At 43.3% G+C, this 18,928-nt stretch overlaps 2 protein-coding genes across 2 annotated transcripts; both read left to right on the top strand.

Moving 5' to 3' along the window:
- Nucleotides 1-3,117: 3,117 nt before the first annotated feature.
- Nucleotides 3,118-9,081, top strand: LOC115690849 (protein TRANSPORT INHIBITOR RESPONSE 1-like). The gene is made up of 4 exons (XM_030617329.2): nucleotides 3,118-3,633; nucleotides 5,757-6,249; nucleotides 7,046-7,816; nucleotides 8,284-9,081. The coding sequence occupies exons 1-3, from the start codon at nucleotides 3,131-3,133 to the stop codon at nucleotides 7,799-7,801; spliced, it is 1,752 nt and encodes a 583-aa protein (XP_030473189.1). The 5' UTR covers nucleotides 3,118-3,130; the 3' UTR covers nucleotides 7,802-7,816; nucleotides 8,284-9,081.
- Nucleotides 9,082-11,660: 2,579 nt separating this feature from the next.
- On the top strand, nucleotides 11,661-18,239 carry LOC115690850 (protein TRANSPORT INHIBITOR RESPONSE 1-like). Its single transcript, XM_030617332.2, has 4 exons — nucleotides 11,661-12,750; nucleotides 14,581-15,073; nucleotides 15,690-16,457; nucleotides 17,942-18,239. The coding sequence occupies exons 1-3, from the start codon at nucleotides 12,257-12,259 to the stop codon at nucleotides 16,440-16,442; spliced, it is 1,740 nt and encodes a 579-aa protein (XP_030473192.1). The 5' UTR covers nucleotides 11,661-12,256; the 3' UTR covers nucleotides 16,443-16,457; nucleotides 17,942-18,239.
- The last annotated feature ends 689 nt before the right edge of the window (nucleotides 18,240-18,928 follow it).

Below are 18,928 nucleotides of genomic sequence, written 5' to 3'. Positions count from 1 at the left end.
TTTTATTTTAAATAAAAGGAGTCGATTGATCGCAATTTTTCCCTGATCTATGGTTTTGGTATTTCTTTTTTAATCTTTTATGAAATTGATAATTGTGATTTTTAAGGATTCGTAAAAAAATTTAAAGAGAAATTAGGAGTGAAGATGGTTTAGCTTTTTTCTTTTTTTTCCTTTTTGGGCCTTCTAAAGATATGGATTGGCCAGTTGTTCCAAGCGCGAAGCTTGCCGTATTGATCCTTCCTTTTGTTTTTTTATTATTTGTTTTATTATTTATTTATTCATTATTTATTTGGTCGAATATTTTATTTTTTTGGGGGGGTGCGTGCGTTATTTGCGGGCGTTCCAAAGCGAATCTTAATGATTTTTTTTTTATTTGATCGGAAAATCTGTATGATTTGATTATTATATTTAACTATAGAGATCGAGGAAAATTAAATGCGTAAGACTGGCTAGCATTAGTCTTTAATCTTAATCTAACGAGATGATCCCATGTCGGGAGGCCATCACGTGAAGTTGCACGTGGATCGCGGGCATTTGCCAGCTTGCTTCTACTTCACGTGTTTCACGGGAAAAATAAAAAAAAAACGGTTCAAAAGATATTTTTCTTTTCGTTTTTTGGACGTTTGGATCGCTTAGCAAAATAAGTCGATGGAAACTCCCTTCATATTCAACATAGTGCCCGTGATGAAATTTTGGAAATAGAATGCGACAATACGTCTCTGGTCCCCAGAGGCTAGGCCGGCTTCCTCCCTTAAGGCCGAGCCCCCATCCTCGATAATCTGGCCTAGGATCCTGGTGCCTGCGCCCGGGTCCCCGGCATCTAGGCCAGGGTACAAGGCTCCCGCGTCCCGAGCACGGCGGCAAGAGACTCGGTGTTTGGGCTCGAGTACTCGGCTCTTGCGCCCATGCTCGAGTCCCTTACGGTCGTGCCGGGGACCTTGCGCGGACGTTACCTAGTCCCGGTGGTTGAGCTCAGGTCCCTCGAAAAAAAAGTTCGCGTTATTTGCGAAACACAACCAAACGTAGGAAAATGAAATCATTCTCTTTGAAAATTAGTCCACTGAAAACGAGGTTCATCTTCCATAAATCAGCTGAAACCCTAAAGCATGCAAAGAACGAAATGGACACGAAGTGCGATCGAGTTATAAAATTTTTAAAAAGTGTAATCAAATTTTAAAACTCGTCAAATCGGTGCAATCAAGAACTCCTATTATCTCCATCTAATCGACTGGCATAAAATGTCGACTGGGCATTTTTTTTAATGTCTCACATTTACTTTTCTCTTCCGTTAAACAAGTTTTTATAATTTTCTCTTTTCCCAAATATGACTCGTGAATATAGTTAATACGTTGTTATGTGTGATTTACCCATCAGAATTAAGGCTCCATTTTTTTCGCGAAAAATGGATAATTTGAAAAATATTTTCCTAAAACCGATAGCTTATAAAAATGAATTAACGAAAATATTTACATTTCAATTATTGCCGATAATGAAAATATTTCCATTGACTAATTATTTTAGGCGATACAAGCGATTATTTTTAGAAAAGTATTTTTCAAATCGTTCGTTTTAAGCTTATAATTCACAACTATTGAACGGCTCACGCTGAATGCACGTAATCATTTTTTTCCATAATCGATTTTAGATGACCTTCATTCTTATCTACATCACCAAATCATACTAGGTCCCGCAGCTGGGGGTAACATCAAAATGGGGAAAGAATAGAAAGAATGTACAGTCCGGCACAAAACAGATGGGAATATATTCAGTTACAAAAAAGAGCACGCTTAATAAGAACACATCGACCCCCAAAAGTTGACATTCCCGGTCGGAGCATCGGGAAAATTTCCGGCTCGGGAATCAGAGGCCAACCTCGGTCAAATCCCGACGACTGCATGCAACCCGCCTCCCGAATCGGGACAACCCGTGCGCGCGAAGGGTTCCGACTCAACCGGTTTGCAGGATCGAGATGTTCAGTAAGTCTCCAGATAGCCGGATCTCCAAATTAGAGAAAAACAAATTATAAACCAAGAACATATTTGCTCATTTTTGCACATATAAATCCCGTCGACAAGCGACACGGGCGCTCGAATGACGCGTCTGGATCTCGGAAAATGGTTGGCCCGGAATAATTCTCTTTATAAGGTGGGGTACCTGTGGGAGCAGCACCGCCTATCCCCTTTTTAACTCATCTGGTTGGCCCAAAATGAAAAAAATAAAACAAATGTAAATGTATGTTTTGCTTATATGGAAAAGAAACCGATCTCAACCGTCACCCCGATCTCGCGGACACGGATCGGACGGCGCCCCCACCCACCCCACCCCACCCGCCGGCGCGCCACGTCAGCGGGACCCGGGCTGTACCGGACGGTCCGGATGCGCCCTTCGCCCGGCAGGTGGCGCCATCGCCCCGGACACGCTGCCCGAGGGCAGGCCACCGGACCGGGCCCCCACCGTCGCGGCTCCCCGCGGGATTGCAAGGAAGGAGGGATGGAGTGGGGGGCCAGCGGTCCACGTGGCGGCACGTGACTGGCCGGGCGGCCCCCGAACGCACATGAGCGGAGGTTAGGTACGGTGGGCTTGCGATTCCTCTCTCTCTCTCTCTCTCTCTCTCTTGTTTGTGCAAAATGCCATTTCTGCGTCAGCTACAGCTCTGCGCGGAGCTCGAACAGGGATCGCAATTATAGATCCGGAATTTTCCCCACCCGCCACTGTTCCTTCTTTTTTATGCCCTCTTCCATCTCCTTCCTCCTCCACATCATTCCGCCATTCATTATTCGCGCTCGCTCTCTCTCTCTCTCTCTCTCTCTCACCCTATAAGGCGCGTTGCCTACCCTCCCTCCCTCGCCCTTTTGGCTCTTCGTGCGCTCCGAAAGGTCGCTCCTTTGACCCCCGAGGAAGAGAAGAGAAGAGAAGAGAGGGAGAGAGAGGTGTGTGGGGGTGGGCGGCGGCTGCGAGGTCTTCGGTTTTGGCGAGCTGGGTACGTTCCGTTTCGTCTCCTAGATCCGTGGCTGGCGTCAAAAACGAGTCTTTACAGATCGAGTCTTGAGGGCGCGTGAGGGGTCCGTTTTTCTCTGTGTGTGGGCGGGGGGGTTTGTCCGGTGACGCTCTGCTGGTCTGAGGAATTGGGATGGATCCGAAGAAGCCGCGGGACTCGGCGGAGTCGGAGTCGGCCCGTGGGGCGGCGCAGTTCCCGGACGAGGTGCTGGAGCGGGTGCTCTCGCTCCTGGCCTCGCACAAGGACAGGAGCGCCGTGTCCCTCGTGTCCAAGGCCTGGTACCACGCCGAGCGGTGGTCCAGGAGGCGGGTCTTCATCGGGAACTGCTACTCCGTGACGCCCGAGATCGTGGCCCGCCGGTTCCCGAACATCCGCAGCGTCACGCTCAAGGGGAAGCCCAGGTTCTCCGACTTCAACCTGGTGCCGCAGAACTGGGGGGCCGACATCCGGTCCTGGCTCGCCGTGTTCGCGGATCGGTACCCGTTCCTCGAGGAGCTGAGGCTCAAGAGGATGACCGTGACGGACGAGAGCTTGAAGTTTCTAGCTCTGAAATTTCAAAACTTCAGGGCTCTCTCGCTGTTGAGCTGTGATGGGTTCAGTACCAATGGTCTTGCGGCCATCGCGACTCGCTGCAGGTGGGGTCACACGCTTATCATATCTGTTTCGCTTGTATTGTTTGCTCTTCGGTATAGTTTGGATTATATTTTGTTCAAATTAGCTGGACTTGTGGTTGGTAAGAGCTAGAGCGATCGCTGAACTGCAATAGATAGTCGCATTGCCTCGTGTCGGATTTGATTCTGTCTCGACCTAATGCGATTGGATTTGTCGCGAGGAAATCCTTATCCTCAGCTTGAATGAATATCTTGCTGTGGACTGGACCTAGTGATTGGTATATCCACTTCTGGTTCGGGAAATCCAATTAAGGTGCCACTTGTTGGAGCAACGAAGTGAATTGGAAAGTTTGGAGACAGCAAGTGTAGTGCGGTCATTCTTCTTTTTCTTGTTTTCCATTGGGTTGAATGTGTAGTTTGAATCAGAGATTGATTCGCTATGCTCTTTGTCTGGATGGGATTTGGGGAGGGCGGTTTGTACTCCTGTTGTGGTGAGTGAAATTTGGTGAAGTTCACGTTAAGTGCTTCTGTCTTTTTCCCAATTTCCTTCTCTGACATGACGTTTGACCTGTCAGTTTAGCATTTAATGGGTGGCCTATCAACTGAGGTCATCTTAAGGAGATGTGGATTCATGGGGAAAAACTTTTGCTATTGGTCACGCAAGACCAATTACTTTAGAGATCTTTGCACCGTGGTCTCTTGTAGATCAACTTTAACCAGATCCTTTTGTCCCTGGGAAGGTATATTTCTGTATAAGCAGAGTTAGAGTTTGATCTTCGTGTCAACAACAAATGCTCTGTTTGGGAGCATCGTGAGGGAGGCAAATGGAAAGAGAATGCCAATATTATAAATCTCCCCCTCTCCCTCCTCACAAGAATCTTCATACCAGAATTTCGAAATTTTTCACTTAGATCTTCATTCTCCCCATTTCTTCTATTTCCCGAACTTAAAAAAAATGACTCAAGCTGATCATGTCTTCATTTGTGATTGGTATTGGCACAGTGGTGCCTGGTAATGCATCACAAGGGTGGGATTGGGATGGATCCCAACCCTTGTGGGTTGGGGTGAGGCTACTGTGTGGCTATTGGGGAAATCAACATGACTTCTAGAGCATATTGTTATTCTTCAGAATTCACATTTTTAGAAGGGAAAAATAATGCCGTGAATTTGGAAGGACTTTGCTTTCTGTCTCACCATGCGATTGTCCTTTACCCCCAAATGTCTTTATTACCCCCTTTATGACGGTATTAATTTGTAGGAACTCCGGGATGGACCTATTGAATTCCTCTGGGCAATTTAAGAAAATTACTGAGAGAAGCTGTCTCAATACATTACAAATATACAAGATACAGACTGGTTAGTGTACGAATACTTAACTGCTACAGAGATCAAGGACAATAAGTTTCGGATCTTTCTTGAATCATTTAAAGACTGGATCGACCTTTGATGTGGTAATAACAAGTAAACAAATTGTTGACCCAAAAGAGGTCACCGTTTGATCTTGTTGTGAATCTTGATGATTTGAGCTTTATTACCAGAAAGAGTAAAAGATAAAGCGGCAAATTAGGCACGAGTAGCCCTTCTCACATTTAACTTGTGTGATACTGGATGGTTGATGGGTACACAAATTTTGGGAGATTAGTGTGTGGCCATTCGATTTTAAAAGATGACCTCGACTGAAAGCCAAAGAATAAGCTGCAACTACAAGAATTCACCACCTTGGGAAATGGTCACTGGTTCCAAGACACGTAAAGTTGCTGTCTTACTGCTGTTGGTTTTCAACGTCAAGATGTATATAGGGGATATAATCTTTTTATTGGAGGTCCTTCGCCATTTTGCCATGCAAAAAATTATTACGTAGTATGCATTAAGGCACGCTCCTATTGCCAAATGCTGACTGGTTGAATCTGTTTTGGTGCAATCTGTGATTCATGATGATTTTTTAGCAGTCTATCTGTAGTACATTATATGGTAACTCAGTTAGTGGTCCATGCTTGCTTAACGGAAGCCAGTACTGTATTTGAAATTTCTGTATATAACCAATTGTTCTGAAAGTTGAATAGAATCCAATTGTTAAATTTCGAGTGGATTATTTGTCATGTCTTCATCCAATTTCTTCTGATTTTCCATTTGTTTTTGGTGAGCAGGAATTTGACTGAGCTGGATATACAGGAGAATGGCATTGATGATATTAGCGGTGACTGGTTGAGTTGCTTCCCTGAAAACTTCACATCTTTGGAAGTGCTGAACTTTGCAAGCCTAAGTAGTGATGTCGAGTTTGATGCTCTTGAGCGGCTTGTAAGTCGGTGCAATTCACTGAAGGTTCTTAAGGTTAATAGAACTATCACACTAGATCAATTGCAGAGGCTGCTTGTACGTGCTCCTCGGTTAACCGAGCTTGGTACTGGCTCGTTTTTGCAAGAGCTTAATGCTCACCAGTACTCAGAGCTTGAACGGGCTTTTGGTGGTTGCAAGAATCTACACACGCTCTCGGGCTTATGTGAAGCTATGGCATTGTATCTCCCAGTTCTATACCCGGCTTGTGCAAATTTGACTTTCCTGAATTTAAACGATGCTGCTTTGCAACATGAAGAACTTGCCAAGCTTCTTCTTCACTGTCCGTGTCTTCAGCGCCTCTGGGTATGGTTTCCACTTTCATTTAAATCTTTGAAAATAAGCTCTACAGCTTGTGCTAGAGTTAAAATACAATCTCTTCTGTTCTGCTTTACTTTGAAGAAAATCTTTGATATAGACGTTACTGGAGGCTTGCTCTCATTTGCAAGTCTGTCTTGGTGTATAGAAATAGAACTCTCTACTAAAAAAGAGGTGCGCAATGGTGTTGGTCGTGGAGCCAACATTGTTTGATAAACTGACTCTTTGGTTGGTCTATTCTTTAGCCAGAAGCAGAAACTTGCTCGATTTATTTCTCTGATCATTCTCTCTTTTACATGGATTTGTTATGCAAAAGGCAGTTAAAGTCGGTGTATGGTGACTGCAATGGATTTTGTCCTAATTTGAACTGCATGGAATGAAGTGCGTTTGCTTCAATTTTGATTGACAGAATTCCAAATGAAGGGAAAGATTGTCTTTATGATCAAGCATTCACTTTGATTTCATTTGCGTGATATCATGTTTTGCTATTTGCTTGAGTGAGAAGACAAATGATGACTTCTTCTGGGTTTTATGTATACTCATTAATTTTCAGCTAGAATAGTCCTGCATTTTGTCAGCAAACTACAGGTTCTTTTCCTAAAGCTAAATACAGCTTATTGGCAAATGTGTGAATGCATCTGTAGCATCACAAGTTGTGACGTTAATTTTTCAGTAGTAATTGGAGCTATATCATCGTCAGTAGCAGGGGAGAACCTTCTGAGCTTTAATCTTCTTGGAGTACTATTTTTTGGAACTTATATACTAATCAAGTGGCCCACTGCAGGTACTTGACACTGTGGGAGACGACGGGCTGGAAGCTGTTGCACTGAATTGTCCATGGCTAGAGGAGCTTCGGGTCTTCCCAGCCAACCCTTTCGACGAGGAAGTTAATCATGGTGTTTCCGAATCGGGGTTTCTTGCCGTGTCTTATGGATGCCGGAGACTCCACTATGTACTCTACTTCTGCCGTCAGATGACAAATGCAGCTGTAGCCACAATTGTACAGAACTGCCCTGATTTTACCCACTTTCGTCTTTGCATAATGAACCCAGGGCAACCTGATTATGTAACAAATGAACCTATGGACGAGGCTTTTGGTGCAGTTGTGAAGACTTGTACTAAACTCCAGAGGCTCGCTGTTTCAGGTCTCCTAACTGACCTGACATTTGAGTATATCGGTAGATATGCTAAGAATCTGGAAACGCTTTCTGTAGCTTTTGCTGGAAGTAGCGACTGGGCGATGCAGTGTGTACTGGGGGGTTGTCCAAAGTTGAGAAAACTTGAAATCAGGGATTGTCCATTTGGTAATGCAGCTCTTCTCTCGGGATTGGAGAAGTATGAGTCTATGAGGTCTTTGTGGATGTCGGCCTGCAAAGTGACAATGAATGGGTGTGAGGTACTGGCTAGGGAGAGGCCTAGATTGAATGTTGAAGTAATGAAGGATGAGGAGAGCAGTGATGGTCAGCAATATAAAGTTTATGTTTACCGCACTGTTGCTGGACCAAGGAGAGATGCCCCACCTTTTGTTCTTACTCTCTGAAGTGACTATTTCAAGGTACTCTTTTTGGTATGGAAATGCTAGCAGTATTTTCAATCAGAATGATTTGAAGTAGGTATCTGTTGTGCTTAATTCTGCTCATACTTGCTCAGCTTGATTCATTGTAACTGCAATGTTCATGCATCTTCCGTTGTATACAAACTGTATGCCCATGCTCATGCTCATGCATCCTTCTCAATTTTCTGTCCTCCTGTACTCCCTCAAAGCAACTTCTAGCCAAAGTCAGATCAACCGTGCATGTACTGCTGGAGTTTACTTTGCTTGATAGGTCTGTGCATTCATGCGTTGCTTCATTTGCTTTGTGCATTTGTCGTTATGGTATGCTTTCATTATTTTCAGAGATATGTATGTAATGTGTGCGATCTGCATACGTCTGACTAAATGGAGAGTGCTGGTGCCCTATGAGTTCCAGTGTTCAGATATCATAAAAGAACTTGATCTTTCTGCTGCCTTTGTCTCTGCAGGCATTTTGTTGCTATGTGAATTTGTCTGATTGAAGTGGAGAGCGCTGGTGCAGAGAGTCTGAGGGTGCGGAATTCACACAAGACTCGAACATTCTGTTCCCTTTGTTTCTGCAGATCAGCTAATTCCAGATTGTGAGGGCAAACAAAATGGATCATCTGGCGGGAAATACAAAGTGAAGTGTCTGCCTCCATTTGCTTGAAGGTGCTGGAAAGCGTATGATGCATTTGGTGAGACGGAGTTCAAAAGAAACACCAGAGATCTGCCAAATGTCCCGGAGCATCAGCCGACAGCTCGGGGACTTGAACCCATGAAATTTTCACCCTGCAAGAAGAACATCAATGTCTGTAACATTGCTCATCAATTGCAAGACATCATCAACAGCTATGAGAAAAGATGAGGATGATTTTCCTGATGTTTTGACACCTCTTTCCCCGGTGACTTCCATCCACAGCAATTGCAAAGAATCCTTGTTGGATCTCTTGCTTGCAATATGCGATCGCGAAGTTATTCTCAAACTCGAGTGAAGATCGCTATTGGAGCAGTTGTTGTCGAATATTGGAGAACAAGGGTCGGGCTCTGAGCTGCCGGTGGTGTCGATATATACGTTTCTTCTGAATTGTCTATTGCGATTGCCGGATTCCACATCTGTCAACTGTACTTTTTTGCTAAATTGTTAACTAGATTGTTCGACATTTTCAACCGGAAGCGTCCACAAGCGCCTCCGGCAAGCATTCGTCTGTCAATTTTGATTTTTTGTTTTGAGAAAAGTATCAAATAAAAGCTTCAATTTTCATGTAGCAGCCTATAGTCGTTGGCTACCTTACGCATTTTATTGGGTGGTTTGGTATTGTTGTTCAAGGAAAATAGCATATAAAGCATACATAGTATCTTATAAGGTCACGCTAAGATGGATTCTAAAACAATACTCTAAAGAAAAAACACTATTTGAAAGATGTCTAGATGATGAGTTCACACTTTTAGTTGACTTCCCAAGTGGAACGAGAATGAATGCTGAAGAACATTCTTCATGAAGCATCTTGATATGATAGGAGACAATGCATTTCCTCAAAGAAACTGCCCAATATATTATTACTACATTCGTTGAGATGATACTAATCAAGCACTTTTATAGGCATTTAGTATATTTGAATCTTGTTACCATCTTGCATCATATCATTACAACTGTTTGAGATATATGCATGCTTTGTTAACGTCATGGATACAAACATCTCATTTATAATATGGGATATTCAGATCTTACGGGTTGATTAATCTCTGTAGATACATGCAAATTGATCCATTCACGTGCATTGTATAAAGCTGCACCCACCGGGTAATTGGTGTGGGACTCCAAAATTCATATGGATGGGTGGCATTGTGATTTAAATTCAGGATCTGTTGGATCTTAGTCAAGCGTTTAACCTCTAACAAAGCCTTTAGGGTCCTTATGTTTAGTCTACTCACTATCAAATGCATCTTTTCATCAGAAAATTATGAAGGGTAGAATTGTTGTTAGGATATTAATTGGTAATTAAAGTTATAATAAGTAGTGTCCACTCCCATATCATGTAGAGCTGAGCAGGCAATTTCTAATTATATATCATTAACATTTCTTACCAGAATCGTTTTTTTTTTTTCCGATTCAAACCGAAGGCATCATTATTCACCAATTTTGTCATGAATTTGAAATTCGAAAAAAAAAACTTGATTATTAAATTGTAAAGACTACTGAAAGCGAAAATTAATTTTCGACTTTATGTTGGATAAGAAAAGCTCTAGTAATAGCTTTTATTTTATTTTATTTCATTTATGTTTTACTGGGTACAAGTGATCTGATCTTTGCAAAAATGTGAATTCTTGAACATGTTTATCATTATTACAAACTTACAATTAAGGGTTTCCTCAAAATTATTATTATTTTATTATGAAGGGACAGACGATGTTGACCAAAATTTAGTGGGATCAAAGCTGCAAAATCAATGATTCATATTAATACCGGATAAAAAAAATAATAATACAAATTATGGAAAAGGGAACTTTGAAAATGTGAGTGGAGGTCCCCCGTTGAATGTACTTACCCACCATCCCTGTCTTTCCAACATGCATATGTGAGGCAGCCAATTTTTTTTTTTTGGGGTCAGTTTGGGCAATATCTCTTTTGTAGTCCGCACACGCAAATGGCTATAAATTTGAATTTTCCCTCTTAGTTCATTTTTAGAATATTTGAAACTTTAATTACGGATCTATATATATATATCAACACGGGCATTCACATGCAATCTTTTCATAATTATTTAAAATTCGAAGGGTATTTCTTCAAACTTTTTACTTTAACTCAAACGTGTTGGTTTCGAGAAGCTACTGGAGCGCCAGGCGAGTCCATCTTTCTCGCTTAGTGCTCGGACATTTCTTTTTATCATGTATAAACAAAGCTTATGTTAGAATCATGTAGGGTAATAACGATACTTGTTTATCGCCTCGGGGTTATTCTCGAAAGCATGGGCTGATCGAGCGAATTTACTCAGCAAAGATCAGTGGAGTGCCATGCCACCCAGATTATTACAAACGATACCGTTAGGAGGGTACTTTCTAAATAACGATACTTGTTTATCGCCTCAGAGTTACTCCTGAGAGCACGGGCTGATCGAACGAATTTACTCGATAAAGATCAGTGTAATGTCATGTCACCCAGATTATTACAAACGATACCGTCAAGTAAGGGTACTTTCTAAGTATCCGGATAAGGAAATATTGCAATTTTCAATGGAGTGCCATCTTATCCAGATTATTACAAACGATACGGTCAGGTGGACGCTTTTTAAACTAAGCATCCGAATAAGGAACTAGTGCAATTCTCGACGCGTACCATCATGGTAACTGATGATTGGAAAAATCAAATCTTTCTTACTAAATATGTATCCCATTGTTAAAAAGAAGAAAATGCAGAAGCCTGTAATTTTCCTTTTCACGAATTTGCTCAAAACTCATAAAGTTTTGCCATCTTGCGCAGAGGCCACACCAAAGTCAAATGCCCCACAGTGTTCTCACCCCCCGACAACCCCCTCCCCGCCCACGTGGCGGCGTCCCATAGGCTGTCCCCCCGGGCGCACATGAGGCCCGAGATTAGGTGTGGTGGGCTACGACCCTGACGATTCCTCCCCCTCCCTCCCTCCCTCCTTCCTTCCCCTCTCTCTCTACACTTCTCTCTCTTCACTGTTCTAATTCTCTCTCTACACTTCTCTCTCTTCACTTCCCCTCTCTCTCTTCACTGTTCTAATTCTCTCTCTACACTTCTCTCTCTTCACTTCCCCTCTCTCTCTCCACTTCTCTCTCTTCACTGTTCTAATTCTCTCTCTACAGTGTGTCACTCTCTCTCTTCAGTGTGTGTCACTCTCTCTCTCTACTGTTGTCTTGCCCAAATTGCCATTTCTGTGAGAGAGAGAGCGTGTCAGCTTCACCTTTGGGTGGAGCTAAACAGGGGATCACAATAATCTCCTTCATTATTGTCTTCTTGACATCGACTTCTCTCTCTCCTTCCCTTCTCTCCCTCTATATTACCCATCTCCCCTCCCCCTCCCTCCATTTCTTCCCTTCCCCCCTTCTCCTCTCCCACCTCCTCACCTCCAAATTCATACATCACTCAACTCCAAACCCAATCTCCTCCCGGACCCATGTATCAAATCTGAATCTTTGCCCTCGGTTTCCAATCCCCCGGTCGAATCTTTGACCCCTGGTCCTCGAATCCTCATCTGGGTCATCTGGGTCTCTCTCCCTTTCCCTCCCCGTCAGCTCCAGCGGCAAGTTCTTTTTTTTTTGGGCAAAGCTCGGCTCGTAAAGCGGAGACCTTGGCGGCGACCAGCAGCTGCATTTGAGCTCTGGGTCGGCCGCCGTTCCGCCGTCCGGGATCGATCCGGGGGCGCAAAGCCATGAGCTTGGGGCGTTGGTGATTCCGGGTGGGGTGGGGGGTCGGTCATGGATCCGGGTAAATCGCGGGACTCGGCCGAGACGGCCCGCGTGATGCAGTTCCCGAACGACGTGCTGGAGCGGATTCTGTCCCTCATAGACTCGCACCGGGACCGGAGCGCCGTCTCCCTCGTGTCCAAGGCGTGGTACAACGCGGAGCGGTGGACGCGGCGGCACGTCTTCATCGGCAACTGCTACGCCGTGTTGCCGCAGATCGTGGCCCGACGGTTCCCCAACATCCGCGGGGTCATGCTCAAGGGGAAGCCCCGGTTCTCGGACTTCAACATGGTGCCGCCGAACTGGGGGGCGGACGTGCACGCGTGGCTCGCGGTGTTCGCGGATCAGTACCCGCTGCTGGAGGAGCTGAGGCTCAAGAGGATGACCGTGACGGACGAGAGCTTGAAGTTCTTGGCTCGCAAGTTCCGGAATTTCAGGGCGCTCTCGCTCGTAAGCTGTGATGGGTTCAGTACTGATGGTCTCGAGGCAATCGCAACCGACTGCAGGTGCGAATACCAAATCTGCTACGCCCGCTTGATTGGTTTCCTGGTTCTCAATCCAGTTGACATTAGCTTGCTTAAGCAATGGTCAAAGATTGCGATTTGTGGTAATTTAAAGCCGGTTCTCGTTAAATTGCAAATGAGCATGTGTGGAATAAGGGATTAATCTGATTATGTTGCTTATTCGGGTGGGGATTGGGAGGAGGAATGGAGGGTGGTCGCGTGCCTTTCTTTCTTTCATAAGGTGTCGAATTTGGGAAAGTTGGAGTGAAGTGCTCCTGCTTTTCTTTTTTGGCCCTTTCTTTTCCTCATCTTTTTGGTGTTCCTTTCTTGATGTGACGTTTGACCTGTTAATCGAGCATTTAATGGGCGGCCTCTATTAATTGAGGTCATCGCACGCAGAATTATCTAGATGTCTATTTATGGGGGCAAAAGGTATGATAATATTAGCTTTGCCAGATGAATTATTGGAGAGAATTTTCCACCGTGGTCTTTTGCAAAGTACCTGCAAATAGAAATGAGTAGGGAGTATCTACGACCTATGTCAGAGATCTTCGGGAGACCTTAAGAGAGTACTTTGTCCATATCTTGTACCAGTATAAACTCCGTTTTAGCAGAGGAAGAGTTTGTTCTGTATTTGCGACTTCATGGAAGATTCGAGTCGAACGAACCGCGATTCTGTACTCGGAGTAGGATTGGTGCAATGGCACCACCCGCTCACGTATTGCGAGGACATGGGTGAGCAATCGATCTTTGCTATGAAGGTCTGGAATAAGGGGTTCTTTGTGCTATAGGATAGGGGCTACACTAAACGTAAGTGAAGAAAAGGTTTCACATTTCGATTGGAATCGGCAGAACTTGGCTTTTAGATGGCAATTGATGGCACAGGGAACTTCACGACCTATTAATGATCTCTTTCTCCCCCAACTTTTTTGGCTAGTATGCTGGGGAGGAGTAGAAGAGTTTTAAGTCGTAGTGAGCGGAGACCGATTTTGCAATGAAGGGTTCAATTTCTTCTTCCCTTCAAACACGAGATAGGAAGGGCTAGATATTTGATATGTACTAAATACTTCTACTTAGAATTGTATTTGTGTTCAGCGTTGACTTACCATTGGTGCCGCTCAATAGAATTTTTTTAGCTGTTATAGAAGGCAAAAAGATCAGCCAATCTACTTCCTTCCGTGTTGTATAACTTAAAAAAGCAAGCGAGTTACTAGGAGGAGGAAGAAAGGTGGGGGGAGACTGAGGCTCAGGCATGAGTGGCTCTCCTCAGGACACTCTTGACTTGCACAATGCTGTCTGATCGATGGTTACACGTAGTAATGCCAGCCTTTGACTGTATTAGCATATGACTCTATCTTCAAGCGAAAAGAATGCACTTCATGCGCATATATTTTATTGCCAAGTAACTGGTCATTTGGTTTCCAGGAAGTTGTTACTTCTGTCTGTCAATTAAGATATTAGATTTAGCATCAATATGTTCAAATATCGGACTCGAAACGTAGTAATCATCTCTTTGCTAGAAGTCCTTCTACAGTTTAAGATGTGAATATTATTCAACATTCTACTTCCAAATGTTGAAGTTCCTAATAACTAAATGTACCTCTTTATGTCAATCAAATGGTCCTATCCTTCTGCTGCAAGGGCATATTGTTCGTTTCGTATTCTATGGTCTATGTTTACTTAATGATCATTACTTGCTAAAATTAAACAATTACTGTAAATCATGATTCTAGATGATTGATTTATCTTAAATGCTGAATTCAATCCATCATTAAATTCTTGATAGGTGGTATGTCATACACTTCTCATTTTTCAATTGTTGTTGTTGAACAGACATTTGACTGAGCTGGATATACAAGAGAATGGCATTGATGATATCAGTGGCAACTGGTTGAGTTGCTTCCCTGAAAACTTCACATCTTTGGAGGTGCTGAACTTTGCAAGTCTAAGTAGTGACGTGAATTTTGATGCTCTTGAAAGGCTCGTAAGTCAGTGCAAGTCACTGAAGATTTTGAAGGTTAATAAAAATATTACGCTAGAACAATTGCAGAGGCTGCTTGTCCGCGCTCCTCAATTGACCGAGCTTGGTACTGGTTCGTTTTTACAAGAGCTTACTGCTCACCAGTACGTGGAGCTTGAAAGAGCTTTCATTAGTTGCAAGAATCTGCATGCACTCTCTGGCTTGTGGGAAGCTACAACGCTATATCTGCCAGTTCTTTACCCGGCCTGTACAGAGTTGACTTTTCTGAATTTAAGTTATGCTGCTTTGCAAAGTGAAGAACTTGCTAAGCTTGTTGCCCACTGCCCACATCTTCAGCGTCTCTGGGTATGCTTTTCACCTTCGATTTTATTCTTGACTCTTGATAGATAAGCTTAGCATTTTGTACGAGAAAAATTACTCTTCAGTGAAGAAGATCTCTGCTACGAGTCTTTGAAGTAATGCTGAGAGGTCATGTGAAGTTAGCGTGTACTGTGAGCTATACTCAACTACCTATTTACACCAGACTTCGCAATGTTTGTGCTTGTAGTATTAACGGCATTACAGACATTCACTGGTTTCTGTTGTAGACAAATTACAGGTTCTGTTCATTAACCAGTCTGAGTTAATGCAAGCCAAAAAAGGAGAAATGGATCCTTATTTTCAATGTGTAATCCTTCTCAATTTTTTATGTGAAACTGCACGAGATCAGATTCGACTTAGATCCATTCTCAACAATATCACCACTTAGATCTACCTTCTCCCCAAGAGGGAGGGAGCGAGGGAGAGGTCACGTCATGTTTGTGTTAACTAGTTATGGCCTTCTCTACTTAGAGATCCATATTTTGCTTTTAGTTCAAGTAAGGTGACCGAGGACAAGCTCTCTACGGGTGTATCTGTTATCTTTTATTTTCAGCTACAATTACAAAGGGAAGTTCATATCTGAATCAAGTTCCCACTGCAGGTACTTGACACCGTTGAAGATGTAGGGCTTGAGGCTGTTGCCTCGAATTGTCCCCTTTTAGAGGAGCTTCGAGTCTTCCCAGCTGATCCTTATGACCAGGACATTAATCGTGGTGTGACTGAATCAGGGTTTCTCGCTGTGTCGCTCGGCTGCCGCAAGCTCCACTATGTCCTCTACTTTTGCCGTCAGATGACAAATGCTGCTGTAGCCAGAATTGTGCAGAACTGCCCTGGTTTTACCCACTTTCGTCTTTGCATAATGAAGCCGGGGCAACCTGATTACCTAACAAATGAACCTATGGACGAGGGTTTTGGTGCAGTTGTGAAGACTTGCACGAATCTCCGAAGGCTCGGCGTTTCTGGTCTTTTGACTGACTTAACGTTCGAGTATATTGGAAGATATGCCAAGAACTTGGAAACGCTTTCGGTGGCTTTTGCTGAGGGCAGCGATCGCGGGATGCAGTGTATACTGGATGGTTGCCCAAAGATGAGGAAACTTGAAATAAGGGATAGTCCATTCGGTAATGTAGCTCTTCTTTCGGGCTTGGAGAAGTATGAGTCAATGAGATCTTTGTGGATGTCTGCTTGCAAAGTGACGCTAAGTGGTTGTAAGTTGTTGGCTAGGCAAAGGCCACGGTTGAATGTTGAGGTAATGAAGGATGAGGTCGATGATGGCCAGTCTTATAAAGTTTATGTTTACCGTACTCTTGCTGGACCAAGGACGGATGCGCCATCTTTTGTCTGTACTCTCTGAAGTTGGTAAATAGAGGTAATTAATCTCTCTCTCTCTCTCTCTCTCTCTCTCTCTCTCTCTCTCTCTCTCTCTCTCTCTCTCTCTCTCTGTGTGCATGCGCAAATGCGCAGAAGATCATGGGGCAGTACAAGGCCTTGTAGTTAAAGTCAGAAACAAGTAATGTTCTTCGTCACAGTTAGGGAGAAAAAATGATTCAAAGTGGTGCTTTCGAAGAGATTTTAAGTTATGTTGTGCTAAATTTATCTATATATGTCCTTTCTAGACGTTGTTTAGTTTAAGAATGCACACGCATTTCTGTTGAGCAAAAATAATTTATCTATATATATGCGTTGAACAAATACCTTATTTCTGTTGAGCAAAAAGAAGTATCTAGGCTCCTGAATTTATATCCTTCTCACAGTAATGTTATGTGGAAAGTCATGTGCTGATTCTACTAGAACTTAACCTCTAGTAGATAGTTCTGGGCCCCTTCTGTCGTCAAATCACCCTTAGAAAAAGCACTTGGTATGTAGTGCACTATTTTTTCATTGTAAAAATGTGCTCTTCATGGTCAAGAATCCCATTTCATGATAAGGCAATGAGTAAAAGTAGAAAACCGATTGGTCCCTAAGAGCTGTCCCATTCACGGCATATGGGAGAACCAGATAGTTTGTTGGCTTGTTTTGCTGAAGTATACGATCTGTTTTCTTCTCTCTTCTTTTTTGGGCATCATTACATTTGAAACTTGTGCACTTAAGCAGCTTAAGTAATTATTGAGTCACTTGTCAGCTTCTGGATCATGTTTTTGCCATTCCTATGGAAAACCGTAGAGGAGAGAGGGCCTTGATCTTAGAGCCTAGATCTATCTTCAAATGGAAGCCCACTCTGCTTGCAAGCTCACTGCATATCTTAGCCCTTTTACAAGAAAGCTGAGTGGGAGTAGATCTGGAAACTAGCTCCACGGCATGCTTTAATCTTCATCTTGTTGTCTTGCCTTCATTTAAAGGCCCCCAGGAAGTTCTACTTCATGAATAGGGGAATTAATGTTACCATAGTCTGTCGTCTGTCTATTGATACAGAAAACATGACCATTCTTAGGGAGTTTGGAATCTTTTAGATCGCCCTTTGGCACCTGAGCCAGATCCTATTTACTTGGCAGGCGTTTATGTTGACTGGCTGTGGAGGAATTCGTTTATGGCCCGGTGACCATGGAAGTTACTAACCGGTTTACCTGGAAAGTTTCCATCTCTGATAACAAACTTACTAGCTTTAAGTTGCAAATCCATGTTGAGAAAATTACTAAGACATTGAGGAAATTACTAGCAAGGATACTGTGTTTGCAACATGGAACTGTAGACAGATATCTTTGACTTTGGGCATATGTAGGTCTATTATGTTCTTTTTCCCTATTGAGGTCAATTGAGTGACAGGTTGAACACGGTGCAAAATGTCATATTTTATGCCTTTTAGTATACGTTCTGCTCATAATATCATGTCGACTCATGCATATCTGATTGCAGGAAGCTGGTGCCAGAATTCTGGAACTTTGAAGGGCAGCCTGTGTTCTGCGAAGTCAGCAATTGTGCTAATGCTGTAGCCCAGGGGGCGGAACAGAACTCGTGTTCCTGATACCTCAACTGTTTTACAAGGCCTCCACCTGAGGTGCTCAATTTGTTGTGGCAAGACACCTTGAAATTTAACTTCTTGTAGACTCGTGAAATTTCCTTCCATTGTCGTATTTTCTTCGAGTGTTTTTAACTCTTGTTGATGTAAACTCTGCTGTTTAGTAATGAAATTGTTTCTTCCTCTTACCAAAAAGTCGCAGCTCAAAATCATTAGACTATGTACGGCTGAATGGAGATGGACAGGAGAGCTTAAGGGTGAAGAGATTGCACTTTCTGCTGCGTGCCTGGTATCGATCAGAAAATTCTGAAGGCAAACAAATAGGGTAAGATTGCGACAAAAGCAAAATCAAGAACGAGCCTCATAGATGCTTAAAGGTCCTAGGAAGATGTATGGCTCTGCATGTTGATGAAAAATCTGAAAGGAACATAGGCAATTGTCTGAGTACACGAGAGTTTGGCCTTTGGAACGGGGTCTGAAAGTCGTAAGAGCCCATGCCATTTACAGTTCCAATTTAGGCTCCGTTCGTTTGGCAGAAAATATTCTTCTTTTGAAAAATATTTTTCCGGAAGTCATTTTCCTGAAAAATATTTTCCTGGAACACAATTTTCTGGTATTCGGCTAAAATCTGAAAAAGTCTCGGAAAATATTTTCCGTTGTTCGGTATAGAAATGATTTTCCTTCTTGCAATACTTTTAATATTTTTAATATTTTCTTTTTTTTTTCTTTTTCTTTTGCTTCTTCTCCTGTAGGTCGCCGGGTAACGGCCGCGGCCTAGCGCGGCATCGGCCGGAGGCGAGCTCGAGCATCGCCCAGGCCTGAGGCTCGAGCCAGAGGTCGAGCCTCGCCGGCCTGCCGGTGAGGCTCCGCCTCGCTCGAGCCCG

Source organism: Syzygium oleosum, unplaced genomic scaffold (genome assembly GCF_021117445.2).
Source record: "Syzygium oleosum isolate NSW1041296 unplaced genomic scaffold, Sole_v2.1 Sole_v2.18, whole genome shotgun sequence".
NCBI classification, from domain to species: domain Eukaryota; kingdom Viridiplantae; phylum Streptophyta; class Magnoliopsida; order Myrtales; family Myrtaceae; genus Syzygium; species Syzygium oleosum.
The sequence above is the reverse complement of the archived record's forward strand: the minus strand, read 5'-3'. Positions and strand labels throughout refer to the sequence as shown.

Excerpts from the sequence above, each read along its gene's own strand:
- LOC115690849 (XM_030617329.2), top strand. The coding sequence starts at position 3,131 with ATGGATCCGAAGAAGCCGCGGGACTCGGCGGAGTCGGAGTCGGCCCGT. Across the intron at positions 3,634-5,756 it reads GCCATCGCGACTCGCTGCAG|GAATTTGACTGAGCTGGATA; the intron begins GTGGGGTCACAC and ends TTTGGTGAGCAG. Across the intron at positions 6,250-7,045 it reads CGTGTCTTCAGCGCCTCTGG|GTACTTGACACTGTGGGAGA; the intron begins GTATGGTTTCCA and ends GGCCCACTGCAG.
- LOC115690850 (XM_030617332.2), top strand. The coding sequence starts at position 12,257 with ATGGATCCGGGTAAATCGCGGGACTCGGCCGAGACGGCCCGCGTGATG. Across the intron at positions 12,751-14,580 it reads GCAATCGCAACCGACTGCAG|ACATTTGACTGAGCTGGATA; the intron begins GTGCGAATACCA and ends GTTGTTGAACAG. Across the intron at positions 15,074-15,689 it reads CACATCTTCAGCGTCTCTGG|GTACTTGACACCGTTGAAGA; the intron begins GTATGCTTTTCA and ends TTCCCACTGCAG.